This window comes from Tympanuchus pallidicinctus, unplaced genomic scaffold (assembly GCF_026119805.1).
Source record: "Tympanuchus pallidicinctus isolate F22 unplaced genomic scaffold, pur_lepc_1.0 scaffold39, whole genome shotgun sequence".
In the NCBI taxonomy this organism is placed as follows: domain Eukaryota; kingdom Metazoa; phylum Chordata; class Aves; order Galliformes; family Phasianidae; genus Tympanuchus; species Tympanuchus pallidicinctus.
Window position 1 is genome coordinate 41,765 of NW_026294757.1, and position 8,986 is coordinate 50,750.

General features: G+C 37.9%; 1 protein-coding gene across 7 annotated transcripts in view; it reads right to left on the reverse strand.

Moving 5' to 3' along the window:
* NBR1 (NBR1 autophagy cargo receptor) overlaps positions 1 to 8,986 on the reverse strand; it is a 51,425-nt gene that overhangs the window by 10,423 nt on the left and 32,016 nt on the right. Inside the window, exons 1-9 of one of the 7 annotated variants that reach the window (XM_052700294.1) lie at positions 8,709 to 8,836; positions 8,476 to 8,578; positions 6,366 to 6,428; positions 5,004 to 5,022; positions 4,598 to 4,620; positions 3,621 to 3,767; positions 3,020 to 3,094; positions 1,703 to 1,920; positions 452 to 616 (exon numbers count right to left, since the gene is read on the reverse strand). In XM_052700294.1, coding sequence (XP_052556254.1) covers positions 452 to 616; positions 1,703 to 1,920; positions 3,020 to 3,094; positions 3,621 to 3,767; positions 4,598 to 4,620; positions 5,004 to 5,022; positions 6,366 to 6,428; positions 8,476 to 8,577 — 812 coding nt within the window. In that variant the 5' untranslated portion in view covers position 8,578; positions 8,709 to 8,836. Of the gene's footprint in view, positions 1 to 451; positions 617 to 1,702; positions 1,921 to 3,019; positions 3,095 to 3,620; positions 3,768 to 4,597; positions 4,621 to 5,003; positions 5,023 to 5,543; positions 5,588 to 6,365; positions 6,429 to 8,475; positions 8,837 to 8,986 lie in introns of those variants that run through there. The other 6 variants (XM_052700293.1, XM_052700292.1, XM_052700295.1 and 3 more) reach the window with 6 other exon arrangements.

Sequence of the window (8,986 nt, forward strand, 5' to 3'; positions counted from 1 at the left end):
TGCAGAGAGAGTCACTTTGTTAAGCATACTAAATTGATTAAAATTTATCTTTAGTCAGTACAGTCTCAGAACACCTCAGGTAATGCCACCTGTTTCTAGACAGGATACCAGTTGATTCTCAAAGACCAACTTCATAGTTGCTGACAAAGGTATTTACAGTAGCCTTGGTCAAAGCGAAGACAGATCTAAACATGCTCAAAGAGCAAGCAAGCACTCAAAGTCTACTATCCACCTATCATCTTTTCTATTTTGCTATTAAAAGCTCTGTATACTTCCTGACTAAAGCCATTTTGCAAGTATAGAGCTATTTTTAAATGCTTGCACTGCAGATTACCATCTCCTATTTTGAATAAATCTGAATTCATAAAAGCAGAATACCAACCACAAGACATGTTTTTCTACTTTACTGCCAGGACAATCTTATCAGGTACTGACAGGTGCCATCATTTACCTAACTTGCTCCAGAGTAGTGGGCTGGCAAGAAGAAAACGGTGCAACATCATAGTTTTCAGCAATACATAGCATAGGTCTTCGTAGCTTTAGCAATATATGATTAGGATCGTGTGCATATATTCCTGCTTCACACTGCTCACAAATATTGTAAGCTGGACAGAGACTGCAAAGTAGTAAAGGCAGAAGGTTACCAGGAGGTAGACAAAGAATCAATACACTAGAAAATAACAATTAATCCTTCCATTTATTTAAAAAAAAAAAAAAAAAAAAAAAAGTCAGTATCAAACTATCACTGTAAGCAGTATCTGAGTGAAAGAAGTTCATTCGTCTCCTCATACATCAGTATCTGGAACATCTAGATCAAATACCTCCTCTTAACAAAGCACTTCCCACTTCCTTCTCCAATACACAAGGACTTAACGCTTTGTTTAGCATAAGTTACTGACAATTGTTATTCTACAGAATAAAATGTGACAATGAAATCCAACACCAGAAACAGTATTACACTTTATACAAAGAGATATAAAGAAAAAGCCAATTTAAGTTTTCAGAATGTAAAGGGAATTGCTCTTACAGGAACAGTACTGGTTAAAAACCAAGAGTCACCTCAGCCCAGAGAAATACAAAGGAAGAAAAGTAAATACCCCAAAGAAAACCCCCTACTGACATTCCACTGCTACTGTCAAATCCTAGAATACTTGCCTTTACAGCAACTGCCTCATTTAAATAAAAAACCTCACGTTCTATACCTCACTTAAGTGGCTCAAAGCATATTATTAACAAACTAACGACAGGAAGCTCATTTAAAGTAAAAGAAAAAAAATACAAGCATTATATCCGTTAAACTCACTGACCATTAAAAAAAAAAAGAATCCTCCTTTTAGTTCTGACTGACTGGTACCTATAGTTCTCATGCTTTTGTTAACTTATAAAGGAAAGTTATGGTAGCTTAACCATTGCACATCGTATGTTAGAAAAAGTTTCGAAGTGCTTGAGAACAACAGGAGTCTGAAAATTCTCTTATATTCTTTTAAGAAATGTTTTTTCAAAACATTATTAATCTCGGTCTTATGCAGATAAGGACTGTTTGCAACAGCAGAGTACATAAACTCTTTATGAGATGCACACTAGAGGTTCTGGAGCCTATACCATCCATCAGACGAGAAACATGGAAGATGGCTTCTCAAACTCTCATTCACATGCTTAACCTGTTAAGTTTCCCATACAGTCATTGCTCATCAGGTTCTACCTGCACTGGTAGCGAACTCCAACAATTCGAGCCTGGCAGTTGCAGCAGGAGATTAGCCAGTCAGGTTGACTACCATTCTTTGTTTGGGTCTCTGAACTGGGAGGTGCTGTTGTAATACAGCTCTCGGAGAATTCTGAAGACTGATTGTGCTGAATAAGCTTCTCATATAGTTTCTGCTCTAGTTTTTCAACAGTTTCCTTCACCACTTGTTCCCTGAACTGAAGAGGAAAGAAGTCATCACTGAGATGCAGCTTCACGATGCTAGTTTTACAAGATAAATTTTAAAAAAAGCAACTACAAATTCAAAGTTATATTACAAATTGTAAAGTTATTCCATAGCCTTGTACCAAGTGAAGGAAACAAATCTAAGGCAATTAACTCCCAATACACTGTCCAGAAGTCTCCGTACATCTTTAAGTCCCAATTTTATCCACCAGAAGCTTTATAAATGCAGTTCCTTAGTATTCCAAGATCTTCAGTTTGTACAAGTAGTTACAAAAGAAGGGAAAATTGAAAACTTTTAATTGTTAATTAAATTGTTAACTAAAAAATTTTAATTTAAAAATTAAAGATATCACTACACCACCATATCTTCATTCACAAAGACACTGGCTGATAAATTCTTACCACCCTCTGCTAGATGCTTCTCAGTTATGTTATTATCTGCCTAAAACAATTTAACATGCCTCATTAATCCATAGGTTATATTCATTGGACTCTTGAACTCATTTTCTTAAACTGGACTACCAAGAAAAACAAGGCCATCAAAAGTTGTGCTTCAGTTCTCTGGAAACTATTACCCCCCCAAAACTGGTCAAATAAGACTCTCCAACAGCAATGCCATGTTTCATGCTCTACCTCAAAATTCCTATTACCATCTGGAGTGCAAAAAGGATTCTAGCAAAGATGGTCCAAAACACTGAAGGGACCAATGTCTACTTAATTATTCCAGCCTTTGTCAATAATAATGCTACTTACAACTACACTCAAACCAATCAAATGCATAAACCAAACAACCGAGTTTTGACAAAAGTGGCAAGCATCAAAGTTTTTTTTGTTGTTGTTTTTTTTAGAGCAAGACCAACACTGTAAAAACCAATCCAGACAGTCACTGGATTGACAATGAATCCCAATTTGCTTTGGCAATAGCAAAATGATTAGACATTTAAATACCATTTAAGATTCAGGTCACAAGTACTGAGAACAAATTTGATACACATCAGATATACAGACTTAGGCAACTGCAGGTATCAATTCCACCAAAACCTCTCAAATTTTAATACTCCTAAAGGATTGCACAAAAGAAAATACACATACTGTTTCCAAGTAGCTAGTAAACCATTCTGGAGGACTTTCATTTGTTCTTCCTGTTCTATTGTGATTTAACTTCTGCTGGTGAAAAGGAAAAGAAAAATCAAACACATCAAGTACATGAAACAAACCAAGCAACCAAACCACACTTTCAAATAGCTGTCTCCTCAAGGATGTTTTACAATAAAGATTTCAAGTTCTTTAGAAAACAAGCAGGAAAGTCAGACAAGGAAGCCACAAAAGTTTTCCTGAAGCATTTCTGCCTTATTTGCATTCACATGCAACTGAACATTGAAGCCAAAGCAATCAAGTCAACCAAAAGTTGCTAGAATGCAAATCAGGACTTCAGGAGTCCATTTTATCTACTAAAGTATTCAAAACGGTCAAAAAGAATGAATCCATACTTTGAAACATAGCATCAAAACATCCTCTTACAGACATTCAAACAACGTTGTGACCTTCAATAGCCATATTCAGGTAGCTACAAAGCCCAAATTTGAGCTTACAGGTTTTTTAATGTATGGGTAAAAATGATAATCAGGCTATGAAATGAATAACATACCAATTATTTGTTTTAATGAGAATATAATCCAGCTCTGCATCCTACCTGAGCTGTCAGCTCATCTTTAAGAACTGCCAACTTCTCTGTGACTGTTTTTTCATGCAGTTGCCAAGAACAAGATGAAGTTTCTTTCAGAGGAGAGCTTTCTTTATACACATTCATCTGAAGTTGATTTCCTTGTTTAACTGCAATCTAAATAAACATTACACGATATACCAGATTTACTCCACTTAAAACCAACATACAAAATCCTGTAAAAATACAGCATTATACTGCACCAGAGAGGCAGGTGGTGGGGAGTAGAAGGGGGAGACAGAAAGGGAACAACAAAAAACATGAAAAACTGAGTGACATACCCTGCTTTTTATATTCTGCTTTGTAACCAATACGCTTATTAGAAAGACCACTACAAACAAGAAGTTTATTAGGCAGATATTCTACAGGAGTTCTAAAATCTACAATAAAGCTGTTTACATCAAGCTAGTAAACAACAGAAAAATCTCATGAGGAAGCTGAAATAAGTTTTCATGCATTATATTCAGATTAGAAATTCAATCCGGAAGTTCTAAAAGCACTAGTACTGTTCAATTCAAAGGAATGCAATCCTTATTTGGTCTAGAAAAAAAGAAAAAGCAACTATAGATGAAGTAACTAAGCTCTTAACATGAAAGGAAGTTTTATTGCCAGAGAGTATAACATTGGAGAACGCATGGCAAGATTTTTAAATGGATCTCATAAGAGCCCAGTACCTCCAAACATGACATTACTGGTGTTTAATAATGCCAGTAATTGTTTACTGTGTGCTGAGAGCACTGAATCACAACTACATATTCAACTAATTAATACCAAATCAAAATTCACCTGGCTGGACTTAAGTATAGCAAAACATTCAAGCTATCATCCAAAGCAAGAAGAATGAGCTATTCTCATCTCCACAGGCTAGATAATGCTATTTTTTTTCAGCTACAACAATCCTCATTAGAGAAAGCTGAATATACTGAAAAAATTCAGAGACCAATTACCTTCAGAGCTTCTTCATATTCCTCTGAAGAAAAAAGAGAAATATGTGAATGCTTCCTACATCAAATACATGTAAATTTAACATACAGTATTTAAGAACTCTTACATCTAGGAATGTCTTCCATACCTTCCATAAATTAAAGCAGTGCTACTGAGGAGGTTGTTGTACACGCGGCACCAAGGAAAGGCATGTAGCCTACAAACTTGAGACTTAACATTTGATTAACTCACTCATTAAAGAAAAAAATACAGTTACAGCGTACTATAAATTTTCTTCCACTGGGAAGAATTTGATACCCAGCCACATACAGAATTCCAACAAGCAAGTTTTCTCAGCTGTTTCTCCCTAAGGTAACAGCTAAAATCTATTAACAAGTCTGATTTTAGTTCAGTAAAGTAGAAGCTTACCTTTGCTATTTACAGACACCTGCAAAGAGAAATAATAATGAGGAACAGCCTGTTATTTTTTGTAGTTTTAGAAATTAACATGCTTTCAAAGTAAATGCACTTTTGTTCAGTTTCCCAAGTATCTATCGCTCCTTCAGATTTTTGTTATTGCTTCAATGTTTAATTATTAACCAATGCTAAAGTGTTTTAGAGTCGACCATGTTCTTTATTAGGTCTGCACCATTAGCAAGGCCCCTGGCTCTGCTGGTACCCAGATTAAGCACAGTCTCGTTCAGCAGAAGCCAGTGCTGACATCACAAGGCTTGCTACACAGGTAAGCAGAGGTTGGACCCAGTTGCTGTTAATGCCAAGCATGCAGCACTTAAAGTGTTCTTGATCACGAACAATGCAACACAATCTAGTACACGTGCTCATTTTTTTAAATCAAAATTTGCACAAAGAAATTACTCATACAAGGAGTCATTTAATCACCACAGCATTACATAATTCTGATCGTTATTTACTCTACTAGCACACGAAAGATCTTGAACAGATACTCACATTAAACAAGTATACACATATGTGGACAAGGAGAGACATAATGGCTGGAAAATAAGGACAGAATCTTTCCCTGAAACGTTTCTGGAAACATCCTGACATTTCCTATTAGGATTTGTTTGTTTAGTTTAGTCCTCATCTCTGCAACTTAACTGAGTGGCAAATCAATCTGTGGAGCTCAGAGCGCTCAGCAATTGTGTTCTGTTTGACAGCTACATTCCAATCTAAATCTCTAGATAAGCAGAAGGAATGAGGTCAAAGTTATGCCAAGCAGGAAGTTACTCAACAAGGACAACTGGAAGTAACTTATTTGCCTTCTGAGTCAGTAATCTGCTTGCAGATTATAGCATTCACATTAAATAAGCAGATTTAAGTACACCAGATCACTGAAGTAAACATATGCTAATGCCTGGGGATCCCAGAAGAATGAAGGTAGATTGAAGAGACAAGGCTTTATCCTGGCTTCAGGCACAAGCAGTTACAAGTACCTTACTTTGATTTAAAAAAAAAAAAAAAAAAAAAAACTAAAATAATTAAAAATTCATCAACAGAATTACCCATTCCTCAGAGCGGAAAGAACTACTACCCGTTTCTGTTGAGTTACACTGGTGTGAAAAACAGAAGCAATAGTTTCTGTTTGAAATTAGGAATGCTACATTAAGAGTGAAATCAAGAGACTAGGGGCTTCTTTTTTTTTTTCCTCAAAGGGACAAAGCTCACCACCTCTGAGCTGCAAAACATATGCTCCAGAAGTACTGACTGCAAGAAGCAGAAAAGTTCACAGCAGTTGTATTTCAGAGGCGGGGGGGGGGGGCAGTGTTATACCTCGTCATCATCCTCATCGATGTATTTTATCTGAATGTCATCCAGGTCAAATGAAACTTTAACCTGTAAGCAAAAGGAGAAAAACAAAAACAAACACAATGAGACAGGCCTCCAGCAGATTTCAGTTAATCATGGTTATTAACAGGAAAAAAAAGGGTTTATCTTTTCACCCTTCCCTCTCAGTTTCTCAACTGAAATAAATAGTTTTACAACGTCTGTTTTTCAGAAGTACTCTTCCCAGTGCCTTCCCTGCACCCCACCTTTTACCAACTTGCCATAATGAAAAGCAGAAAGTCAATTACTTAGTGTTCCAACTTATCTAGTTAACATTTACCCAGCAAATCAAGACCACAAAATAGTCTCTTCATGATAATGGGACTTGCTGAGGGTTAATGAACTCAGTCATGGAAAACACTGCAATTTACAGAGGCTAAAGCCAACAATCTTTGAACACTATCTTGTGCATTAAACAACACGTGGTACTGGCAAGCAGCCTTTCCTTCCCCCAAAAGATTTGAGTTTTGAGAAACTAGAATAAATGCAAACTAAGATGGGCAAAATATTAAATGCTATTAGTCCCTGGCAGATTCACTGTACGCCTGAACATATAAACCCATTACGCATTTCCAAATAAGAACAACAAATCTGAACAGCTACTATATTGTATTAACAGGGCAGAATCCACAGTATTAAATGAACTGTAAACAAAAACAATTGTTACGTTGAATAACACTTTGAGGCTCACATGCATTTTTTTTCCACACAAACTGCACTTTTCCTCCAAGACTGCTCTACTTGAGACCTATTCTGTCTGTCTGGTTCTAACAAAAGACCTCTAGCCACCTTGGAAGACAATAGGTGGATCACAGGACAGCCTCACAAGAGCTACTTCTATTGCAGAATCTGTATGTGACTAGCACGTCCTTTCAGTGATACAGCCCAAATAAATTTTTGAAATGCAACGAAAGAACAAACAAACTGTGGAGAAAATGCTGATTTAAACATATCTCTATGCCACAAATTATTTCCCCAAAACTTCAAGCTTCAGCCATAAGTCTGCCTGTCTTTTTTAAACACTAGACATATATAATAATACAGTAAAAACACGGTAGTCAGTTTAGCTAGTACTGCCACAAAACACCGCAAAGTGGAGAACCACCCTTGGTTAGAGAAGTAACCCTAATACAATAGAGGCTCATGCCTCAACTAAGCACACTCATTCTTTGAATGCTGAGGATTAAAAGCAATCCGCTTCCAGCTTTGATGCAAGTAAAACACAAACCCACTCGAACATTCCTACGCAGTCTACTCATGAACAACTACTTTAAGATTGAACTAACACCTCTTCTTGAAGGCTGAAATACAACTAGGAAAGCATCATACAGCTTAAGTTTTGAATTTGAGTAAGTCCCTCATGAAAAAAATATCCCACTGCATATATTACATTAGCTTAAAGAGAATTAAAGAGAGAAAATAAAACACTGGTAAGATGCAACTTGAAGAACAAACTAAAAGCAAACAAATAAGAAAAACAAAAGGATTGTGACAGAATAAATAAGCAATAACACTGCCACTACATCATAACCAACAGAATCTTTATTGCACTGATTAAAATTCATCCAATAGAAGAGACTGCAGTAACTAGAACCAGAAATAAACATACGGCATATTAGCAACTAGATAAACCAGAGAACAAAATCAGGAAGACACTCTATAAGCAACAGGTGAGTATTACTGAACCTTGCCTACCCGAATGAACAAAACAATGGTTCATAAGCAAAACAAAGTGCGCTTCACAGCAGGATAGTAGTAAAACACCGTTTTATACACATTACAGTTATACATGTTTTTCTCATCGATATTGTTATTTCCACACATCCACAATTGTGGATTACAACAACACGCACAAAAAAAACCACAACCCATATGAAATTCTATCTAGAACAAGTGATTCCAGGTTATTTTAACTAGAAAACAAAGAGTAAAAGTCACTATCAACACTCAAACGAACAAAAAACAGAGGCCACAGCAGATTGAAAAAATACCCGTTTTAATGCCCTGTAAGATGAGCAAGTACCGGAAGCCCAGAGAGAAGTGGCGCAGTGCTCACCATGGCCTCCACGTCGGCCCACGTTGTGTGCGCTGTGTCTGACACCAGGAAGCTCTGGGTTTCCCCGCGGTAGTTGACGCGAAGGTTCACTTGCGGCTCCATGCTCCTCGGAATCAAGGGAAGCCCTGTCAGGCAACCCTACCAGGCAGCCCCAGCCCGCAGTCACCCACTGACTCAGATTTCGGGGGGAGAGGGGGGGGACAGACGGACAGGCAGTCGGGGCCCCCACTCACCGCCCGCCACGGCTCTAGCAGTAGCCCACGTCGTAACAACCACCAGCTCAGCACTAGAACCCCCTCCTCAGCAGTTGCAACAGCCCTAACATGGCGGACCGGCTTAGGCAGGCTCCTTGTACTTCGCGCGATGTTATTGGCTCCCCGGCCTGCCTCTCATCCGCCTCGCCGCCCTGATTGGGCAGGTCGGGCGGAACCAGGGGCACTAGAACTACAACAATAAACACAGCCAGGGAGGCCGGAAGTAAGTAGGTGGGCACCGTGCCATCAGGCATGCA